Genomic DNA, 24,790 nt, shown 5'->3' on the forward strand with positions numbered 1-24,790 from the left:
ATCTCCATCTCACTGCTCTGCATGGCCATGGCTCAGGATAAAGTACCAAAACGTGAGCTACTATGTAGCACAGAATCAGTCTGTGTAGAATTTACCAATGGATCACAAACTATATTTGTAGTTCCTGGGTATTTTCAATTTTTTTATCAGTCCTCAGAATATACATGCAGCTATAAATCATGGCTTAGGAAATAATGACATCACTGAAGGAATCAAATCACAGCCCCTGTGCAAGAAAAACACCTGTGAGATTTGATTCTTTGGCTCTGTGAAATGCGGAATGCAAATTCTGTAGTTTCATTCTTAATCCCTACTTTGCTATCTTATCAAATAGAGCTCCATGGAGCCTGGGGCGCACAAGTAGAGTTTGCAAAGCACATTTTCTTAGTAAATCTAATATAACTTTTTTTATTTATGGTGACACTGATCGTTCCTCCATACTTTTAAAGTTCTTATTCTGTTTTAGCTGAAGAAGGCAGAAATGAACTGCATAGCAAAGGCAGTGTGAGCTTAATCAAATTGCATTATTATCTTTCTCCAGGAAATTCTTTTTACTAGACATGTACATAATGTTTTATGACATACACCTGGTCCTTCCTCTTATGGCACAGGGAAATATCTCACTGATACCTATCCTCATGCTATTTATCCCTCACAGTTACTTTGTGTTTACATCTGAGTGGAGGTGCCTCCAGCTTCATAAATCTGTATGCAGTAGTATGGGCTCTCTAACAGCCATTCATTTTAATTATGTGTGACATAAAAGGACCACCTACTGATGAGACAATACAGCTGTAAGATTTTCAAGGTTGCTACAGGGAATACTTCATAACTGAAGTATGTTTTCCCTAAGGAGTTATACTACCATTTGATTTAATTTTTAATTTTTACATTTTAATCAAAAATAGATCAAATGGTAGTGGTACCCCCTGGGAAGCATACTTCAGATATGAAGCTGTTCATGTTTCCTTTAAATATGTAAAGCTGCCATTTATGTATAACTCATGAATGACATCCTGTGTTGCAAGAAAATATCCATGCAGTAGTTTCTATACTTCTCTAGTAACAATAGTAGAAGTGCATACATGTTATAGCCAGATTCAGAAAGGAAAGTAACATTACTAAAGCATTCCAAGACATAATTCCATTCAATATGAAGTTAGCCCTAATTAAATAGTGTATGTTTAGAGAAAGCTTGGAGTCATATTTCTAGGCTTTGTGTAATATAGAAATCACATAACATTTTCCTCTAAACGTGAAAGTATGTTATATTTTTTAATTAATAAGTATCTAAATGCCTATAAATGCCTGTAAGTGCTAAGTGCCTATAAATAAGGGGATTATAGGAGTTTGTCCAAATTCTTTTAAGACTGCTTTGGAAAGATGGAAGGAACGAGGTAGTGAAGGAAAGAAGGAGGGTTAAGAGAGGAAGGGAGGGAAGGGAAGGATGTTAACATCACAAATACGTAAAAGAACCAGATAATCATCTGTCCTTTGCAATAAGCTTGAATCCATGTATGAAAATGAAAGAATAGTTCAATGGTAAATGAAAGATATTTATCAGAAATGCATGTCAGAAGGTATGAATGAGCGCCATCTAGACTGCTATGGGCACTTAAACTGATAATAGGAACTGGGTAGTATATAAAAATACTCATAATTCATAGGTTGGACTAACATGAAACAATTTTGTTACAAAATGCCATTTAAGTGTGTGGAGTCACGCTAAAGTAAGGATGCTTCCTTGGAATGATGAAGTGAAAGGTGTTATGGGAGAGAAAATGTATGAAGGCCAGTAATTATGGCACAAACTGAGGCTGAGAAAAAAACATATTGTGAAATTGGTATATAGAGAAAATGGACAGTTGTAAAGAATTTGTTCAAAAAGAGTAAAAAATAGTTAAGTAAGAATGGGGCACAGAAAATGGTTTTCGAGTAGACAAAAAAAAGTAAAGAAAGCTTAACACAAAGTTAAGTGTCAGTAAGGATAAAAATGAAGAAATGAGATGTGAAATATGAATATAAATAAATGCTGTCTATAAATGTTAGTCATCAAGGAAAAAAGTGGTAAGGCTGATGATATCACTGGAGGGATATTATTCTCATTCCAACCATAAGACTTAGAGATGGAACAGAAATTGTTCTATTATTGAAATCATTGCCCAGGTTCTTATCGATCTATAGATGGGTTAGAATAATACTTGATTATATATGATACCAGCTTCTTTGTTCAATTTATTACTTTGGTAATCGACGATTACAGACTATTCTACATTTATCTAATGTATCCAACCTTACTTATTGGGTTCAAACAATGTTTCCTAAATCAAAGATAATGGGCTAAGAAAGGCAGTGCGCTTATACATTTCACTCAAAAATAAATCCTGCTGAGTTCAGTTAAAATAGACTCTCAGGTGAGTACATATACAGTAGGACAGAGCCTAAATTTCTCTGTGGAATAATAGAATAGAATAGAATAGTCTGACATCTGTAGTACTCAATCCATGGAAAAGTGATTCACATAGGCAAAATTCTGGGGGGAAAGTTATTTATATATGGAAAAGTACCAGGCGGAAGCACCAAACAGAATTGGGACTGTACAGGTCAGAGGCTATGAGCCTCTCACCCAGCTCTCTGAACTGCTTTTCCTTGGTGGTTTTAATTTTCAAGGATTTGGGGAGTGGGGGTGTTTGCAGATGAAAGTGGATCTTTTTCTGGTTGACCTTTTCTAGGGCCGGAAGGGAGGACCTCAGGCTAAGAAAGTCAAGGCCTTTTCCCTTATATGTGGGTTTGGCTCTTCTGCCTGGCCTGGAAGAATAAACCAATGAAATGGCTTCCCTCAAGGGGAGGGAAGTTGTGAGTGCTCCATCACTGGAGGCTTTTAAAAAGAGATTGGGCAACCATTTGTCTGAAATGGTGTCAGGTCTCCTGCGCTTCAGCAAGGGGTTGGACCAGAAGACCTGCAAGGTCCCTTCCAGCTCTGTTCTACTGTTATTTTGTTTTGTTATTGTTATAGAATCCATTGTAGTACAATACTCGAGATATTTGCTACCACATCTCCCTCATTCTACTTGTTTAAATAATGCATTTGTTGTTGATGTCTATCTATAAAAAGTCACAAATGAGAGGTAGGGATACTACAAGGAGAAAAAAAAGACCACCAAGTAGTAGATCTACCAAGCAACTTCAGAATATGATAATGTAACGAATACTAAAAAGACAAGGTCTTAAATTCTGGGGGAGAAGAGCTTTGAGGTCAAACCACAAACTCTGTAGGTCAATTGCTGAAGAAAGTAGGTTGTGGAATGCAGATTGCAAAAGTCTAGCCAAGCAAGCAAGAAATGAGAAATGAAAACAAACTCGGAGAAGTCTGAGAATCAAGTGGTCTGTAAGGAAACTTGAGCTTTGAGTTTTGAACAGACCTCTTTGCAAGTAAAGTTAGATTTAGAAATCTGCCCTTTTTTTAACATTTCCCTGAAATGTTTATTTTCTTTTTGAATAAATGCAAGTTGCTGAAGATAGAATATCTATATCATCATGTCTCTATTTTTCACATTATAGACGAATGCTCACATGTCGGAGAAGGAGGGTTTACTCATTTTTTTTCTGGGTCTTTTGTCCTACTGAGGTTTCCTGAGAACAATCCTCTCACGGTTTATATTTCACCAGAGTTCAAGAAGTAGTTTGGGAATATGCAGACATCCTCGTTGCGCTTTAAAAGCTCCCATCCTTAATTTGGCATATGCTTTTGTGGATTACAATCCACAATGGATGCATGAAATGTTATCTTCCTATGAATGTGTGTATAGGCATCTCAAATGGGAGGGGGATGAAGAACGGAACATGTAACATGACATGTTCATGTTGAGAATTGCTTCATTTATTTACTTCTGCTTGACATCATAGCAGAAGTATAAAAGGCCAGGGTTTGTATTTTCACTTTCTTTGTTATGACAATCTCTACCAGATACTCATGGGGTAGGAGAAAATGTGAAACTGGACTGCAAAATATACAGCCTATGAGAATTACATCTGATCATAAATACATGAAAATATTTAAGTAACCATGATCTTTGTTCAAAATAAACTAATTGATAATAGAAACATTTCAAAAATAGTAATTTAAACAATATATGTAGTAGAATATGACACCATCACCATGGGACAAACTGGAAGTGACAACTCTACCATATGCTAGCCAGTGGTGGGATTCAAATATGTGAACAACAGGTTCTCTGGGTGGATGATGCTTCTGGAAGTCCATTCTGGGCCAGGGCAACAAAAAATTAGCCACCGATTCTGCTGAAGTGGTGCGAACTGGCTGAATTCCACCACTGGTGCTAGCTTATATTTGAAATTTCACATAAGAATTTTTCTATTAAGTCACTGTTTAATGATGTGCATTTTTCAAATTTGCAAAATGCCCAGTTCTCAATGACATAGCAAACTAGTCTTCTAAATTCTATTTTATTCCCTTCTGAGGAAATCAAATGAAGGGAGAACAAAAATACAATTAATTTTGGCAGACTTGCAAGATAAATTTTAGAAAGGTAAAATAATTTTTTCTTATATATTAACATGTCTTTTAAAAACATAGTTCTCTGCCTTAACAGCAAATATGCTATTTAATACTCCATCTTAAAAAAATAAATTATAATTTACCAAATACACAGTTTAAAGTTATACAACAAAATGTGAACTGCTGTTATTAATTCCTTTATTATACATTCAGGAAAATGGCATTCTTAGATTTTGTATTCAAAAATGTTACAATGTATATTTTTAATTATTTTATCACAAAATAAAAAATGGTTAATATTTGTAGAAACCATTCTGTGGTTATGATATTTTTGTCCAATTTGATTTGGAGGCAAAATTTATACTCAGTTTTAGAACAAAAACCCCAAATGTTTATTCAATGTAAGGTTTAAAAGGTCTAATGTACAATATAAAATGGTATTTTCCCATGGAATACTTACCAATATAAATATTTTAGGACCGCTTAGTTTATTTAAAAAAATATTTTATTAGCATTTTAAGAACAATCTGTTGCTTTTTATAATGTAATTAAGATACTTCCAAACTTTATATATTATGGTCACATATGCCATGTTGAAATTAATTTTCAGGAGCTTGAATTCAGTTTTATGTTTTATGTATACAAGTGAATAAGAAGTCCTGGAATCAATTCTCCAAATAAATCAAGGAGACTATGAAACAAGTTGGGGAATTCATAAAAATCAGGCAGGGACATTTGCTGTCAACCTCAAGGATCCTGACTTCGGAGAGCATTTTAAATGCATTTATATCTAATCCATTATTTCCAAGTGTGTCATTTAGCATTAATACAGGTTTTTAAGTTAGGTACCCCCAGTATGAATGTAGGTTTGTTATTGTGCTCCTGTTCATGTTTTACAGATAGTCCTCAACTTAGGATCACAACTGAGCCCAAAATTTCAGTTGCTAAGTTTTGCCGTTTCACAACCTTTGTTGCGACAGTTGTTAAGTGAATCACTGCAGCTTTAAGTTAGAAATATGGTTGTTAAGTGAGTCTCACTTCTCCATTGACTTTGCAAAAGGTGATCACATGATCCCAGGACACTGCAACCATCGCAAATACATACCAGTTGCCAAGTGTCCGAATTTTGATCATACATAGTAAACAAATGGTTATAAGTGGAGGACTATCTGCATGTGCTTGAAACCTGATCCTAGAGAGCAAAATCAACCTTGGATATACTAAAAAGTGTATGATAAAACGCACATATAACTGATAAAAGTCTAGGACATGGGTGTCATAAACGATTGTATCGCGGGCTGTATTGTGATGTATCAGGACTTGTTTTGCCCTTGTGGGGCCGGGGTGGGCGTGCCTGGTCTAGGAAGTCTTCCAATATACATACAAACAACAACCTCAGATTTGTGAAGGGCAATTCCACATTTATTTTCCAGTAAATGGTGTGAGACATAAAGGAAGACAGATTCATCCTCTTTGCCACCTCTGTTTCATCCTCTACGTTGGAATAAGAAGATGTAGAATCTAACGAATGATTCATGTAAGCTTCAGCCCTAAATTTTAAAGGCAATGATTACATGGATGGAATCTACAGAATGCTGGATTCTATATTACAGTCTCACACTACAGCCAATGTTTGCCAATACCAGATGGGCCTGATCAGATGGGATGCACCTTGCCAAAATCCTACGAGAATTAAGGAAATGTCTCCTAACACACTTAATGTATTTTTTTTATTAAATGTACACACCAACTCAATGCAATTAGACTCTGGGCAACTTATAGAATACGTATATAAACAATAAACAAATATTGTACCGTAAAACTGAATTAGCAGCTTTGGAATCAGTCAGCCCAAATGAAAAACAGCCTTTCTAACTTCCTGGAAAGTTGTAAGAGTGAAGGCCATCCTCACCTTTGAAGGTAAAATATTACATAGAGAAGACGAACCCTGACACTTGTTCACTGAGACTCTTTCACAGATAAGTGTCCATCAGAATGCAGTCTGAGGTCTCTTCAAGCTGCTGATTTGGAAACTGCTTTGTTGACAGCCTTCTGAAGGAATAAATGAAATATCTCAGTCATTGGATTGCAAAGGCATATTATACTGTAGCTGTTTTGTGGTAGAATTAAACTGAATTCTACTCCCTCTCCTCAATTATATTCTTAATATTTTATTCAAAACTATATGACAATCACGAGCAAAAAGTATTTGATTGAACTGCAAAGTTAGAAGGAGCAATAAACCACAGGTAGCTTAATTTCACCAGGTTTCAGTTGCTAAATATTTCGCCTAAAATGCATAGAATCACATGGCACAACTTTTATTTAAATTCTGGTATTACATTACAGTGCTGGCATTACTTATGCATTTCTGTTAATTCATTTAGTATAAAAATATATTATTTTTAAAAGGTCCTAAATGTTTTCAAATAAAGTGCTTCCATAAACTTTATTATTGTGTAATGTTAAATTAGAAATAAATCCATGACAATGTATATGATGGATACCTTTTAAAAATATTTTAAAAGTAAGTAATTTAATCTTGCATTTTAAAATAATTCAAACAACCTCAAATGCATTTTATGACATAGTCAGCAAATATGCAGATTAAAATAAGGTTTATTAGCTGCAAACAAAGAACTACAAGCAATTCATTTGACTTATTTTTTATTTCATGTAAAAAGGAACTAGTTTTTATCTTAAAATTTCGTTTTTTCATCGCTCAAATAGGATTCATTCAGCCAACAAGAGTCTCTCTCAACTGATTGCTCTTTGAGGTGAGTTCTAAAGTTCTGTAGTCCCCCTTACTCTAGAATTTGTGGGACTGTATTAGGAAATAGCACAAGTATTGGAAGTGCACAGAATATTGCTAATCAGCAAAATTTAATTCCTTTGAATATTATTTTAAGATTGGGAAAATAGATCTCTATTTTGAAACATATGTTTAATTCTGACCTTTGCTGTCACAATTCATATAGAAACAACACACATTTTGGGAGAGACTCTTGTTGGCTGAATGAATCCTATCTGAGCAATGAAAAAAATGAAATTTTAAGATAAAAACTAGTTCCTTTTTACATGAAATAAAAAATAAGTCAAATGAGTTGCTTGCAAAGACTGAAAATAATTCAGTTAAGAATTTATAGTCAGGAAAATATACTTCTAATAGTACATGTTATGTATGTATTAGAAGTGAAGAACTTTTTTTTCTAAACAATGGATAATGCAGAATATTAAAAAGCAAACCAAAATGGAATTCTACTGAAAACACTTTAAAAATATGTTACATATTTATTTCTTTTTTACACCTATAGGAGTTTTTAAGAGAAGTGGGGAAAGTATTATCATACATAAGTTTGAAGGACTGATGCATCAATGTCCTTTGATCTTCTATAAGCCCATCATATGGCCAAAATGTCCCTATAATGAAAAATAAATTGTATTAATTGAAAGCAAGGTTTGTTATACAGATATTTTCTATCACAATAAAGATATAGAAGAAATGTACTACAGCAAGATTTGCAGTTTTGTCAAAGTTGGGAGGTAATAAATACTAGGCTGGAGAAAGAATCATGTGGCTGACAGCCAGGCACTAACTAGAGCTGGACATGTTCATTCAGATAAAGGCTGAACTGACATCCAGCATGGTTTGCTGAATAACCCAAGTTGGTTGGATTAATTTACCGCATTGAAGTACAAAGAAAGTTTTCAGCCTACAACAGTTGGTTCCATATAATTCACTATCAAAACCAAATAGGTTGCATTAAATCTTAGCACAGTGTGTGAACTCCAGTGTGTGAACTCCAAAGAGCCTATGTTTTTTTAATTGAATCTGCACTATTTTTTTCTTTCTTTTAAATGACATAATAATGACTTTGGTAAACGTACAAATGTCCAGCTTTCTTTTAAAGAAGAGTCAGCAAGACAAAATGAGAATACTAAAGTAGCCAAACTCTGTTTTCAGTGCTGGTAACAAGAGTAGTAGCTCACTTGGCTACTATCTATGAAAACATGTTCCATGAAATCATATAATCCTTCTTTAAAGCTACAGTATTTAAGCAAACAGATACCATTTCAGTTCTCAATGTTTCTTAAGTTTATGGCTAATAAACGTTAGAAATAAAATGCAGCCAACTTATCCTAAGATAAAAGATGTATCAACTTTTAGTTAAAAAGCATTACCTCCTTTTTCCAGAAACATCACTGTGGAATATATGAAGGAGAATCTACTTCAAATATTACATAGGAACAAAATAAAATATTTACTCAGACTTAATTTTCAATTTATCAAAGTTGTTCATAAATAACTGTTTTCACTGGTTCTCATAGTATTAGAATATGAATAGAGATTTCAATTCTAAGGGCTAGTCTAGCTTGATAAAAACAAGTTAAAAATCATACCCTTATTTACTTTGTTTTAATTGCTTATTTTCTTACTTTTACTCTGACCAATTATTCAGTCTTAATTTTTTTTTAAAAAATGCACAGCTGGGAATGGAATTAAGAGCCTCATTAAAATATTTGGAAATTTGCACTAAGAATTTTGGCTTGGAGGAATATCATCTTCCTTGGGTTAAAAGCAACTCTGCTTAACCACAGTTGAATTAAGTTACATCTTAGGTTAAACATATCAAAGAATAATATGCAATTCTCCCCTCTTTCAATTTTGTAGATATAGTTCTAAAATCTCTTTGTAAATCTCAAGTGTCTCCAAACAGGAATAGAGTAATACATGCCTTAACTTGCATTGAGATTAATTTAGGTGACTAAATTCTGCTTTCTAGAGAGTGTGTTTGAAAAACGAGCCTGCACTCCCTATATTTTCAACCTAATGCAGGAAACATATTAGTTTGCACTCTGCTAGCATGCCAAGAAAAAACTAAATCAATCTGCTGCTTTTATTTACATGCTTTATCCCTGAGAAATGTAATTGCTGTTTTTTTATTAACCTTATGTTTTATGGCTCTAATATTTAAGAACAAGCCTATCTTATGTCATAGTAAGAGGGTTAATATACTTACAGATTCGCCAGCAATACATCTTGGACACGGCTGGGCAGTGGCTTTGGCGTCATTATTCGTAAATATCTGATTAATAAGCACATATATACAGAATTCTCAAAACAACCTAATAATCACTATTTGACATCTTTGTTATAAAAAAGGGAACTTAATAGCATGGATCCAAGCTTATAAAACATACCGTATAACTTGGTTTCTCTTTCATAATCTGAGGACTGAACAATTCAGTGAGATCATTCTGCTTCAAATTCTGCTTCACAGCCCAGTAATCCATAAAACAGTTGCTTAATGGATGGCAGGGAGTGATTGCCTGTGGAACAGTCTCCAAGTTTTTGCACACTCGTTTCTGTGACAAGAAAAAGAAATTAAGTTTGAAGTCTTTTCCCATATGCTTGTTATACATGCATCTTGTTCCTGAGAAATCATGATTCTGTCTCTATTGCAGCCACAAGTTATTGCATGGCTGTGAGCAAATGATGGTCATTGTTCTTACTTGAGAAATGACACATCTCACTATTTTAAGAAGGCTGCAAAATATTTCTGTATTAAAAATACAAAAAAATAGACATCATATTGTCAGGCACGAAAGAACACATTAATTTCCAATTAAACTGATTTATTGCTCATATCTACCTACAGGAATCTAGTCAACTAACAGCACTATTTTGATGCTAGGTAAGGGTTAAGAGAATTCAAGAGGGTTTGGACTTAAATTGCTTGTGGGAATGTAGAGACTCTAGGCTAATTCCTCTTTTGACCTCCCCCCGCCAGGCTTTGTCACTCCTTCTCTAACATATATTTACCTAATAAGGAAGAAAGAATTTTCCCTAAACAATTACCTATGATTTCAAAGAAGGGGCATTTCATAAGATTAGAAGATGCTCTGAAAATGAGGAAATGGATGACAGGTATAGATGGCCAAAATTTAGAAATGTTTGTAGATAAATAGTTGCCAGTCTAGGGCTTCTTACCTAGAATTCCAACCCTTTGGGTAATATCTAACAAGATATCCCTTTTCTTCTGTGTGAACATATCCACCCCTCTTAATATAGTTTTGTTCTCCCCTTCTCATTTCTCTACCCTTTCCTCTTTCATTTTGATTCTGTTAGAAGGGGATGGAATGTATATATGTAAATTTGTGCAAATTTGGATTTGGCAGGGCTAAAAAAATAAAACAAAAAGGAGTATTTCCAGTGGAGACATGATAAACACATATCCCTGAACAATGAGATGAACATTATGGCTGAATTGGTGGCTGGATATTGGTACAACCACTGACTCCTGAGAAAGGAGAGATTGAGATCATCCATATGTACTTTGGACACTTGCACTTTGTGAATAGATGGCAGGAACTGACATTCTTGTGGTTGTGCATCAAACAGCTGGAAGTTGAGGGATTTCATCAGGCTCAGAAGCATAATGTAGCCTCTAAGGATTTTATGTTGAATGGATCCTCATTTTGTAATAACTATTGGAATTATTTTTTATTGTTTTTTAAATATTGAGAAGCATTGGTATAGCAGGTTTTACAGTATTCACTGGGTGAATCTCCTTCAATCCATAGTGAAAGGATTTTAAAATATGAATTCAAAGGCTCAGAGAAAAAATCTTTTTGGAGTAAACAGAAAAGGAGTGATTAGAATATTGAACTTGGAAAGTGTCAAGCCCTGTGGGCTTGCCACTTCAAGGAAGGGCAAGGGAGACAACAAGGGACAGCTGCTGATGTCATTGCCTGACGACCAGGGAATCCCCCTTTGCCTGGGAATCCCTCTGCCTGACCTCCGAGCAGCTGAGGTTCCCAGTTGCATGCTGACTGCTCTCTCTCCGGCCGCTGAACAGCTGAGGTTCCTGGCTGCATGCTGGACTGCTGGAGACGACGCTGGAGTGGGGAGACGGAGGCCAGCTATGCTGGTTTTAGGGATGGGTGCCGGATGCTGGCTGGTTGGATGGGGGGTGGAGCTAAGGGGAATGCCTATATATAAGGCACTGGGAGCAAGTCACTCCCAGTGCTGACTTTATTTGCTGTTATTTGCCGTCAATAAACACTGGTCAGAATGTTCCTGCCTAGCCAGCTACCTTATTGACCATCATTTATCATTTGTGGAAACAGGGCTGGTAAGGACTCTGACAGAAAGTTTAAAATTGTCTAAAGATCCAGACAGATGTGAAATTTAAAATTAATTTAAAATTAAATAATTTAAATAATTAAATAAATTAATTATTGATTTAAAATTAATTATAGGTCTACTTCCTGTGGGAATACTAATGTTTTTTAACTGTAAAAATAAAAACATGGTAAGATGGGCCCTGAAGTTTTGGACACCAGAGGGAACCAGAAAGAACTAAGGATTGTGTTTAAAGGAGAAACACATAAATTACTTGCCAAAGAAAGAAAGACAGAAGGAAGGAAGGAAGAAAAGAAAGGAAGGATGGATGGATGGAAGGAAGGAAGGAAGGAAGGAAGGAAGGAAGGAAGGAAAAACACATTTGGGGAATAAAGACTAAAATTTCAGGGAATGACGAAAAGGAATATAAAGTTGGTTTATTTGATCAAGATTAAACTATATGGGTTGCTATATCTTATAAACATTAAAGGTATTTTGGCTGATCAGGACTGAATAAAAAGGTTTTAAGGGTCTGTTCTCAGATAAGAGATGTTAATACATTTTGTATTTTAAATCTATTTGATTACATTAATCTAGTTATGTGTTTCTGATAAAACCTGATGGATTTTGATTATGATTGAATGATGAGGTTTTGGTGATTTCTTTGCAGGTAAGGGGTGAGATACAGAAGGAAAAGAAAGGATGATAAAATTGTTTTTTTTATTAAGTTTAAAAAAATATTTTGTTGTTTCTGTTAGCACTTAATGGACTTTTACTGATTAGAATTGAATGTCAAAGTTCTAAGACTTGTTTATACATAAGGAGATGAGACTTGGAATGAAGAGATACTTTTTTGTTATTAAAGAGAAGGTGATAAGTTGTTTTAAAAACATACTTGTGACAAGCAGGAAGTTACTTCATTTTTTCTTTTTTCTTTGCTATACTTTTTCCCCTCTCTATCTATACCTTTTCTTTTTTATTATTAGTTTTTATCTGAATAAGTGTAATTACTGATTAAATTAATATAAAAAAGAGTGATATGAGTATGATTTGTTTTATAAACAGGCTTCCTTCATACAGTATATGCAGTTAATTTTAGCCAATAGATATTAATGCAATACAAGACACATTCCTAATCTTGCTTATTTTTAGGGTGTAATTATGTCAGATATATATGCCCACACATATATGTATATACACATGTACAAATAATAAACATACATCTGGGTGAATGATATTCAGAAAGATTTCAGATGCAGTTTCCAGTCTAAGGTTGGCAAGATGGAGAAATTGGCATTTGCAGAACATTATTATTTGATTGTTGTTACCTTTCTTTTCATTTATCTTAGATTCAGGGGTATTTTCTCTTTGAATAACAATGATGCAGGTAGCAGGTATTTAGAGAGGAATAGAAAATACAAAGGAAAACATTACATTGTATAATGGATTTTGATATCAAAAAGATGTATTCTGATTTCTGCAACTTTCTGTTTTATAATAGGATGGAGATGGAAGATACAGTAGGAATACGTTGGGATGTAGCTGACAATGAAATCCATAAAGTTCTATCCACAGTAACATCTGAAGTGAACCTTTATACACCTTTGTAATACATTTTTGAACAGGATGCAAGAGAAAAAAGTTTTCTCTCTCTCTCTCTCTCTTCCTCAAATTTTCCTGTATCTTCTTTCAATTCTCTGAATATGGTTTCACGATTCCTGTCTCAGGTTGACTGGCCACCGGAACAGAAGTATTTTATTTTGTGAAGGATACACCTTTACAGAAATAAAGTTAAAAAAAAAATCTGAATATAAACAAAAATGAAATGAAATGAAATAGAATCCTGTTAGGTTAAAACAAAGTAGATGAGCACAAGAAGAATATCCAAGGGGAAAAGGCTGAAGCATGACTACTCTTGAAAATGAATCAGGATACATCTAGAGGAAGTGAATCAGAAACAAAATATGTATTATAGTAAGAGTGTACAAAATGTAATAATAAAAATCTGAGAAGACCCTCTGAAGACAGGCTGCCTTCCATTGGGAAAACATCCATTTCCTTTGTTCCTGGAGAATTTGTCCTTTATTAAAAGCTGTAGCAGGCAAGTACAAGCAGCATAACTAGCAAGATGCATGAAAGGATAGATAAAAGAGAAAACTGATTTACTGCTATGCATTAGAAGAAATTTTCTCTTATCAAAAATAAAACCAGGCTATTGCTTTGGGTCTAAAGCACTTATGATCAGAGGCAGGAATTTAGCATACAGAGCAGCTGGTTATGAATGCTACACTAATGCAAGCAGAACCTTTAGAGGTTTCTATAGAGACTCCCAAATTATTCTGATATTTGAAGGCATCAGAAACATCTCAAGGAACTGAAAAAACAGACCTGTATAGAATTCTGATTGTGGAGACTGCATTAATAACTCATACCTAGCATGTCCGTGGCAAGGCCCAATGGGTCAGAGAGCTTTAGAGACCTTCACATTGAATTTCATAAAAATGAGGCATAAATGTGGCAACCTCGTTGTTCTGCAGTCGAAAAGTCCAAATATATTAGAAAGGATGTCTGCTATCAAGCAAAGTTTAGGTTAAGGTGATTATAATAGCATCTCATATGATTATTAATGGTATGCGTGTTTTGTATGTGCATTAGTATGTGGATACAAACACACACACACACACACAGCACAGATTCTGAACAGGAAATGGATTTTTGCTTTACTGTACGTTATCAGTAGATGAATAAAACCTGGAAATTGCATGAGGATTCTTCATGGAGTTTCATAATATGTATACCATGATCACAAGGAATAACAACGTATCATTTGGAGGCATATGCTTTAGGTAACGTTAACTGCAGCTTTAAACTACAACATAAAGGCATATTTAATATTATCCTCCCTCTTGCTTTTAATATTCTCCTCTCATGTTGCTGTGTTCAACATGAACGGAATTTAGGATAATTGTTGTAGTTTTCCTGCTGAGCAAGATCACATTCTTTCATATGTGATTGTACTTGAACTTCTATCACCATCAGCTACGGCAAACAAGCTCACTAATTTCAGACAATGGGTGCTATTATCCAAGAGTGAGTGGCCTTTTCATAGTCCTCCTATAGGAAAATGTACAATTTTCCTTTTAAATGCAGCACCGTCTGTTTTTCCATATACAATGCAGGGAAGTATGATACAGCATTAAGTTTGAGGATGAAATATCCACAAAGGACAAATCAAAGACCAAAAAAATAAAGTGAGTATAGCAATAATGAATATTCTTGGACCAAGTTCATATTTTCACTAAGTAAAAAAAGTTTCTGTGAATTCCCAATTTCTCATTTCGGGTTGCTTAATCCATAATAATAGGAGCCTTGGTGGAGCAGAGGGCTAATGCCTCCTTAAGTAACACCAGCTGCCTGCCATTAGTGCAGGTTCGAGTCCCACCAGGCTCAAGGTTGACTCAGCCTTCCATCCTTCCCAGGTAGGTAAAATGAGGGCCCAGATTGTTGGGGGCAATTAAGCTGACTTTGTAATAATGCCGCTTGGGGTGTGTGTGAAAGCCCTAATAAGCAGGCATATACATAGAATGAAGGCTACTGCTAAGCTTGTAAGCCGCCCTGAGTCTTCGGAAAAAGGCGGGATATAAATGTAATAAAAAAATAAATAAAAATAAAAAATAATGCTGCAGAAATTTGGGACGACATCAGTGGTGGGATTCAAGTATGTGAACAACCAGTTCTCTGTATGGATGCCACTTCTGGAAATCCATTCTGGGCTTGGGCAACAAAAAATTAGCTACCGGTTCTACCGAACTGGTGCCAACCAGCTGAATCCCACCACTGGACGACATGCATAATTGAGTTAAATCTAGGACAGACATGTCAAACACAAGGCCCGGGGACCAGATCCGGCCCGCGAAGTGGTTTCATGCGGCCCGCGAAGCAATCCTGGAAACAGTGAGGGAATGGGCCCCCACTGCCTTGGCCCTGGCCCAGAGACCCTCCTTCTGCCAGAGACCCTCAGATCTGTCCCACTCCTGCCCAGGCCCCCATAGGCACCCTTGATGCGAACGATGTAGAGCTGGCCACACCCACCCAGTAGGCCACACCCACTCTAGCCACACCCACCCAGTAGGCCACGCCCACCCTGGCCATACCCACCCGGCCCCCTGAGGGCAACCGCAATGCTGATGCGGCCCTCAATGAAATTGAGTTTGACACCCCTGATCTAGGAAGACATAATTCTTGACTTACAGCCATTTGTTTGGTGACTGTCTGAGGTTGCAATAAGACTAAAAAGGGGATTATTATGACTGGTTGTCACACTTATGAGAGTTGCAGGCATCTCCATGGTCACAACTGGCATGTATTTACGACAGTTGCGCTGTCCCAGGGTCATGTCATCGCCATTTATAATCTTCCCAACTGGCTTCTGACAAGCAAAGTCAATGGAAGAAGCCAGATTCGTTTAATAACTGCACAGTTCATTTAACAGTTGCAGTGGTTCATTTAACAACTGTGTCAAAAAAAAGGTGGGGGCACAATTCATTTAACAGCTGTCTTGTTTAGCAATGGAAATTTTGGGCTCAACTGTGGCCGTAAGTCTAAGACTACCTGTAGAGGAAATATAACTGTATTTGCTTCTGAAGAATAGCAACAGTTTTATCCCACATATTTTGCCTTAATTGGGATGTGTAGCATGCCTTTTCTAATAAGTCAGTCCTATATAGCACATACTAGAGCCTGTATTATGGATTTCACACAGAAATGTATTAATAAATTAGTTACATTAGTAATCTTAATTTTATATAAAATACAGTTTTATAGTAATTTAGGGAAATAATAAAGAGCGAAAATATTATTTGGTATTGCTACTGTTCTTATATCTCACTTAAATTTCACCTCTGCAAGGGCAATGAGATTTAATAACAGGTAGTTTAGAACATCTCAGTCATGTCTCTTTTTTAAAAAAAAAACTCCAGGAAATGTTCTATATAGCTGCATACAACGAAGGACATGCTGAACTTCAATACTCGGTTATTGATAACTGCTGACAGACATTCTCTATTCTTCTGTTATTTCTGGAAACCTTGAAAAATACTTTTTTTTAACCTTAGCATGATATTTTTTGCAATACGGTTTGAATCGAGGGAAGGCTAGGCTAGGTACGGTAACTTATGCTCGTCAACTGGTATGACTGCATGATCATTTGGCTGGGAGCACTTTCTTAGCTAAGTATATCAGTGGGATAAAAATTAAAGGAGACGCCAATTACCACCTCTGATCTCATAAGCTGAAGATAAGACCAATCACCCCTTAAGGGTGATATTAAAACTCACTCTACTGAATATAAAGCATTAAAGTAGATGGCCTTTAGACAGACAAGGAAAATGAGGATGGCATTAGCTTGCATTATTCTGATCAACCGCGCCAACAAATCCAATTCTCCGTAGAAATGCTATTAGTGTCAGCCCTCTCCCCCCCACAACCAAAAAAAAAAGGGGGAGAGGAGGGAAAAGGCTTTGTGTAATGTCCCTGAAGTAAAAGAAGCAACTAATGTCATTAATGTGTTAACAGCCTCTGGTCACTTAACAGAGTAGTTTTAATAGGCTCTAGAGGGGAAACATGTCCAGCCCTTTTCAGCCAAAGGGTAGGTTAGAGCTGTGTGTGGGTTTTGAAGATAGTGGGTTAAATTCCTGGGGGATTTGCCTGCCTTGTTATATATTTGCAAATGTACTTTTAATAAAGCAAATGATGGCTAACTACAATTAAGTACCAAAGGTGGCTCTTTTAACAAGCACATGCCATTGCACTGATAGGTTTAATTACATTATAAAGCTCACTGGAAAACACTTCAGGAAAAAGATATAGGGGCATCACCGTTTGCAACATTAGCATATAACAAGTCACTAGTGATTTCACTTTCCTGTCCTAAGTTTGCTCCTGCATTTGAATTCTGAATTACATTTCAAGTCTCTTAAAAATAGATTTTCCAGTACCCCACATTACAAATCTCTTTACAATAGCTTTTTTTAAAAATCCTATAATAAAAGTACTGTGAAATCGCCAAAGGACTGGGCTCAGCACTGTTTAATTATTAACACTAGAGGACTAAAAGAAAAGGTAATATTGAACAATTGAATTCTTAGAAATATGAAGCCAAGTTTTGTTTTAAAAATAAAATGATATTTTCAGGTAGACGTTTTGCTTATAAAAACCATGATGGCCAACTGTTGACTTTTAAGGGATGACATTTAGGACAGTACTCGTTGTACTGTATTTTTTCCCCTTAGCTATGAAGAAGAACACAATGGTGTTAGAAAGAATTCAGTGAATATTGTTACTGAGGAGTGTAGTACTCCAGCTGCTCAGTCTTCTAAACACCTTTATAGATTTTGCTGCCTGCCCTCTCCTCCTGTAAAGGCAGGTAGGCATGACCTTGGGAGACCACGGCCAAGGCAAGAAGCTGGTAAGAGGCGGTTCAGCAGGTAGGCGAAAAGCATGAGAAGCATTTATAAAGGGACCTACCCTAGTTTCTTGGAGACTAAAAATAGAAGAAGGAAGAAATGCTTTCAGTCTTGCAAAACTGATGGCAGCTTTGTGAGGTAGTCCAGATAAGAATAACAGAGTTGGGAGGGACCTTGGAGGTCTTCTAGTCCAACTCCCTGCTCAAGCAAGAAACCCTATACCATTTCGGACAAATTACTGACCAGTCTCTTCTTAAAAGACTCCAGTGTTGGAGCCTTCACAACTTCTGGAGGCAAACTGTTCCACTGATTACTTGTTCTAACTATCAGGACATTTCTTCTTAGTTCTAGGTTGCTTTTCTCCTTGATTAGTTTCCATCCATTGCTTCTTGTTCTGCCTTCAGGTGTTTGGGAGAATAAGCTAATCACCCTCTCTGCTCTGTGGCAGCCCATCAAATATTGAAAGGCTGCTATCATATTGTCCCTAGTCCTTCTTTTCACTAGACTAGACATACCCAATTCCTACAATCATTCTTCATGTTTTAGACTCCAATCCTCTAATCATCTTTGTTGCTCTTCTCTGCATTCTTTCTAGAGTCGCAACATATATTTATATCATGGTGACCAAAACTGGAGGCAGTGTTCCAAGTGTGGTCTTACCAAGGCATTATAAAGTGGTGCTAAACACTTCACATGATCTTGATTCTGTCCCTCTATTAATGCAGCTAGGACTGCATTGGCTTTTTTGGCAGCTGGCGTATGCTTCTGGCTCATATTTAATTGACTGTCCACCAGGACTCCAAGATCCTTCTCACAGTTACTACTATTGAGTACACCCAGTTGAGCTAATCAAACTTATGTAACTTATGTAAGTTGGATAAACTTACGAAAGTTATGTGCATTAGCAGAATCTTACCAGACTGAAAGTAATTCAGTAATTCAGAGCTGCTTAACTCATACTTTGCATCAATCTTCACACAAAAAGAAACTATAGCCCAACATACCAAAAAAACCACTGCAAAAGACAAATTAGAAACAAAAATTAAAATAAGCAAGAAGACGGTAAGAGAACACCTATCTGACCTTGACGAATATAAATCACTAGGACCCAACAGATTATATCCCAGAGTTCTGAAGGAGCTGGCAAATATTATCTCAGAACCATTGCACCACATCTTTCAAAAATCCTGGAGCACCAGGGAAGTACCTGAGGATTAGAAAAGGGCTGATGTGGTTCCCATCTTCAAAAAAGGGAAAAAAAACAGACGGAGGAAACTACAGAGCAATCAGTTTAACATCAATACCTGGGAAGATCCTAGAAAAGATAATCAAAAAACAGATCTGCAAACAGCTAGAAGCAAACCAAGTTATAACTAGTAGCCAGCACGAGTTTGTTAAAAACAGATCACGCCAAACCAATCTTATTTCATTCTTCAACAAAGTGACTACACTAATAGACCAGCGAAATACTGTGAACATAGTATACTTAGACTTCAGTAAGGCATTTGATAAAGAAGATCACAACCTACTCCTTGGTAAGCTAGAAAAAGGTGGAATAGACAACATCATCACCAGATGGATCTGTAGCTGGCTGGCAAACCATACTCAACAAGTAGTCTTCAATGGCACAACATCCACATGGAGAGAAGTAAGCAGTGGGGTACCACAAGGTTCTGTCTTAGGCCTAGTACTCTTCAATATCTTCATCAATGACTTAAGATGAGGGAATTGAAGGGAAACTCATCAAATTTGCAGGTGACCCTAAACTGGCAGGAGTAGCCAACGCCCCAGAAGACAAACTCAGGATCCAAAAAGATCTTGACAAACTTGAACAATGGGTCCTATCCAACAAAATGAGTTTCAATGTGGAGAAAAACAAAGTTTTACGTTTAGGTAGGAAAAATCAAAGGTACACGTACAGACTGGGGAAGACCTGGCTTAAAAACAGTAACTGTGAGAGGGACCTTGGAGTCCTAGTTGGATGATCACTTAACCATGAACCAGCAGTATACAGCAGCAGCAAAAAAAGCTAATACAATTCTGGGTTGTATAAACAGAGACATAGAATCAAGATCATGCTAGGTATTAGTACCACTTTATAAAACCCTAGTAAGACCACACCTGGAATACTGCAGCCAATTTTGGTCACCATATCACAAAAAAGATGTTGAGAGTTTGGAAAAAAATTCAGAGAAGAGCAACTATGATCAAAGGCCTGGAGACTAAAACATACGAAGAACGCCTACGGGATTTGGGTTTGGCTAGTCTAAAGAAAAGAAGAAATAGGGAAGACATGATAGCAGTATTCCAGTATTTGAGGGGCTGCCACAAAGAAGAGGGGGTCATGTTATTCTCCAAAGCAGGACAAGAAAGAATGGTTGGAAACTCATCCAAGAGAGAAGCAACCTGGAATTAAGGAGAAACTTCCTAACAGTGAGGACAATTAACCAATGGAACAGTTTGCCTCCAGAAATTGTGGGTACTTCATCACTGGAGATTCTTAAAAAGAGGCTAGACAGTCACTTGTCTGAGATGGTATAGGTTCACCTGCTTAAGCAGGGGGCTGGAATAGAAGACCTCCAAGGTCCCTTCCAGCTCTATTCTATTCAATTCTCCCTCTCTCTCTTTCCAGTATTCAGAAAACCAGGGAGGGTCCCTTCTGAAATGCTTCTCATGTGTTCTTCCCATCTGTGTGCAGGTAGTTCTCAATTTATGACTGCAATTGAGCCCAACATTTCTGTTGCTAAGTGAGTCATTTGTTAAGTGAACTTTTTCCCATTTTGCAACCTTTCTTGCCAGATTTGTTAAACAAAATCACTGCAGTTCTTAAGTTGGTAACATGGTTGTTAAGTGAATCCGGCTTTCCTATTGGCTTTGCTTGTCAGAAGATCGCAAAAGGGATCATGTGATCCTGGAACACTTCGACCATCAATATTCTGTTGCCAAGCATCAGAATATTGATCACATGACCATGGGGATACTGCAATAAGTGTGAAAAATAGCCATAAGTCACTTTGTGACTTATGTAAAAAATGATCATAAGCCATTGTAATTTTGAATGGTCACTAAATGAGCTGTTGTAAGTAGAGGACTACCTGTACTGACCTGCCTCTTATCAAAAGATTGCCTAGCCTGTGGATCTTCCTCCTGTTTCCCAAGATTATTCCCACATACCATTACATCTCTCTTCCAGCCAGTTTTCAGAATAAGAGAAGGTGATTTCATAGTTTAATGTTTCAAATTACAAACAAAAATCCTAGGTGCCACTTACCTGGATATCTTTCCAGCCCCAGGCAATATTTTTAAGTGCACACATCTATCCTCCCTCTCCCCATCCTTTCAGCGTTCTACCTGATCCTAGTATCTCTGAACCAGCAAAGAGTTATGCCAGTAGCATCTGCGGTGTAAATTTATAACTGAGTGATGGTTTCTGACATTTATGTATATACAAGCTGGTACATCTTTCTCCATTCTCACTTCCGTGACAGCTCATGAAATTTCCTTGTCAGAATCTGCTATTTTCTTGCAAGAGTGGCACAGCCTGATGGATGAGAGGACCCTCCAGGAAGGGAAGGTGATGGAGAATCATTTGAAGATTTTTGAAGAAGCACTAAAAGTATCTGTCAGAAATACTTTAGATTTACAAATACTAGAACTGGTCCACGAGGCTGAAGTTTATGGCCCAGACCTGAGTTTTAAAATAATTGCTTTGGAATTCACAGGGGTCAGAAGAAAAAGCTTGGAGTAGAACTTAGATCATACTCTTACCAATCTTTGATTGGCAAACAGCTATTATTAGCTTTCATGATAAAAGTCCAAGAAATGCCTTTTTTCAATAGCAATTTCTTTTCTTTCTCTTTCTTCTTCTTTCTTTCTTTCTTTTCTTTCTCTTCTTTCTTTCTTTCTTTCTCTTTCCTTCCTTCCTTCCTTCCTTCCTTCCTTCCTTCCTTCCTTCCTTCCTTCCTTCCTTCAGAGAAAATATGGAAGATGAGGAAAATTTTCCCTACGCAGTGTTGTCCAGATATGGTGGGCTGCAATTCCTAATAACTTCTATCAGTTGGTTAGGGATTCCAGGAGTTGTACTCCAGTGAATCTAGACAGCATGAAGGTGGAATAGAGAAAGCTATACTGTATTAAGAGTTTTAATTAAAGTCTGCACTTTGTCCTACTGGTTGTGAAACATTATGGGGGCAATTCTGATTCCCACGGCTAGTGATCATTACAGTTTGTGCAGCTGGATCTGCTAGCCTCCCTCAACATGCCAAATTGTACATAGTCTTCATCTTGACCAGCATTGGCTAGAAACAGGAGATGCGAGTAGCCCAAAATGATTTGCTTTCTTTTCAATCAACAAGAAACCCAAAGCTAATCCGATCCTCTTCCATGTATTATTTTCATTATTATTTATTGGTTTGCACTAGGCTACCCAAATTCTCCAGCTAAGCTCATCCTCCAGTCTCGAGGCTCAAAATGGGGATCAGAAGATCTCTGAGGAAACTCATTGCCACATCCTGGTAGAGGGGTGTGTGTGTGTGTGTGTGTGTGTGTGTGTGTGTGCAGGTCTGGCCTCTCCCAATAGAAGATCTCTGAGGAAACTCATTGCCACATCCTGGTGTGTGTGTGTGTGTGTGTGTGTGTGTGTGCAGGTCTGGCCTCTCTCAGAAGATCTCTGAGGAAACTCATTGCCACATCCTGGTAGGGGTGTAGGGGTGTGTGTGTGTATGTGTGTGTGTGTGCAGGTCTGGCCTCTCCCAATAGAAGATCTCTGAGGAAACTCATTGCCACATCCTGGTAGGTGTGTGTGTGTGTGTGTGTGTGTGTGTGTGTGTGTGTGTGTGCAGGTCTGGCCTCTCTCAGAAGATCTCTGAGGAAACTCATTGCCACATCCTGGTAGGGGTGTAGGGGTGTGTGTGTGTATGTGTGTGTGTGTGCAGGTCTGGCCTCTCCCAATAGCTGCTGCTCTCCTGCGAATCTAAAGGAAAAACTGAGGGACAAGGGGGGACAAGAAAGCAACCATAACAGGTTTTGGGCTCTGTGCCCAAACTTCCCAACTTCTCCCCTTTTCCTTAACCTCTTCAGAGATCATTTGCAATCGAAGGACGAGGTGTCCAGGTAATTTTTTTTCCCCCTAAGGAGCAGCAACCCGCCCCGCAGGGGCCCGTTATGAACCAGCGGGGAAGTCGGCGAAAAGGGGGGAAAAAAAAGCCTGAAATATTCCAGCTCGTCAGATCCGCCAGCCAGAGACGCCGTTACTTCCGATGAGACCAACTCAAGATATTGCGTGATGCCTTACGACTCTAAAAAGGAGCCCGCGGGAAGGAGGCGGAGAAGTTAACTTGCGAAGAAGCTCTTGTCAGCCCTTTTCTAAAGTCCCACCGCAGCTACGGGAAAAGTCTGGATCAAGGGGTAGGCAACCTCGTCTCTTTTATGACTCGTGGACTTCAGCTCCCAGAATTCCTGAGCCAGCTTGGCTGGCTCAGGAATTCTGGGAGTTGAAGTCCACGAGTCATAAAAGAGACGAGGTTGCCTACCCCTGAAGCGAGCGTCCCCCAGCCCGTGAGTTTTATTTCCTTCTTCCCATCGTATTCCTTTCCCTGCAGTTCTTCCCTCTCCGTTTACTGGGGGGAAGCGCCGGCCCTTCGGCCAAATTTTAGGAGGGCAGCCTTCGAACCTGCAGCCGGCCCGCTTTCAGCACCGCCCGTTGCTCCGGCGCTTTGCAAAAACAGAGCGAAGGCGCAGTCAAGGGAGGGCAAAGCGGCTTGAAAGAACGGGGCGCCGCGTCGCGCATGCTCAGACTACCTCTTTCCAGGCCGGCCGGTCGGCCGGCCGGGAAATGGCGCTGGCTTGCGCAGTCCTAAAAAAAAAAAAAAAAACTTACGCGCTCGGGTTGAGAGGCGCAGAGCTCCTCCGGCCAGCCTCGCCGCCGCTTCTCCAACAAGTTCATGGAGGCCCGGCCCGGGCAGCCAGTTCACCTCTGTCCGCGCTAAACTCGCTGGGCCGCTTCTCTGGGGGGGGGGGGGGGACTCCGCGCCCGGCACTCCGCCTCCTCTTTTCTCCATAGCCAATCCTCTTAATTTAGCCGCGGAAGGCAAAGGTTCCGTCGCCCGCGCAGCTTTTGCTTCGAATGGCAAGGCCCGACGGGCAGCCCGGAGCTCTCCCTGGGGCAGTTCCGTAACCCCCAGAGGTAGCGGCGCTAGAAGGCCAGGACGCGACTCGGGGCGCTCCAAGAAGTGAAAAGGCGCGCTCCGGATAGCTTGGGACAGAGGTCTTCAAACTTGGCCCTCTTATGACTTCTGGACTTCAACTCCCAGAATTCCTCAACCAGCATGCCTGGCTGAGGAATTCTGGGAGTTGAAGTCCACAAGTCATAAAAGGGCCAACTTTGAAGACCCCTGGCTTGGGAGCTGTTGCCAATTGTAAAGGAAAATTTTGGGTCGCGCAGCCCGCCAAAGTACGGTTTGCTTAACCCTGGCTTCTTGAAAGCACCGCTACCTCACGGCGGGCTTCGCCTCATGCAAAACGTAGTTGGTGTCTGGTGTCCTCGTTTGGGATGAGTGGAAACGTTATTTTTCTTCAGCCTGGGGCATTCCAGAAGGCTTTGCCTATCCACAGAGTTTGTACAGGTGTTTGTACGGGTAGTTCTCGACTTAAAACCACCGTTGAGCCCAAAGTTTCTGTTGC

General features: G+C 38.2%; 1 protein-coding gene across 1 annotated transcript; it reads right to left on the reverse strand.

Moving 5' to 3' along the window:
- Positions 1 to 4,107: 4,107 nt before the first annotated feature.
- Positions 4,108 to 24,376, reverse strand: LOC310641241 (uncharacterized protein C10orf143). Its single transcript, XM_083364117.1, is given in 6 exon segments — positions 4,108 to 6,571; positions 7,870 to 7,915; positions 7,918 to 7,939; positions 9,541 to 9,606; positions 9,722 to 9,886; positions 23,988 to 24,376. Coding segments are annotated over 6 exon segments (444 nt in total). The 5' UTR covers positions 24,054 to 24,376; the 3' UTR covers positions 4,108 to 6,492.
- Positions 24,377 to 24,790: the final 414 nt, after the last annotated feature.

This window comes from Vipera ursinii, assembly GCF_947247035.1.
Source record: "Vipera ursinii genome assembly, chromosome: 5".
NCBI classification, from domain to species: Eukaryota; Metazoa; Chordata; class Lepidosauria; order Squamata; family Viperidae; genus Vipera; species Vipera ursinii.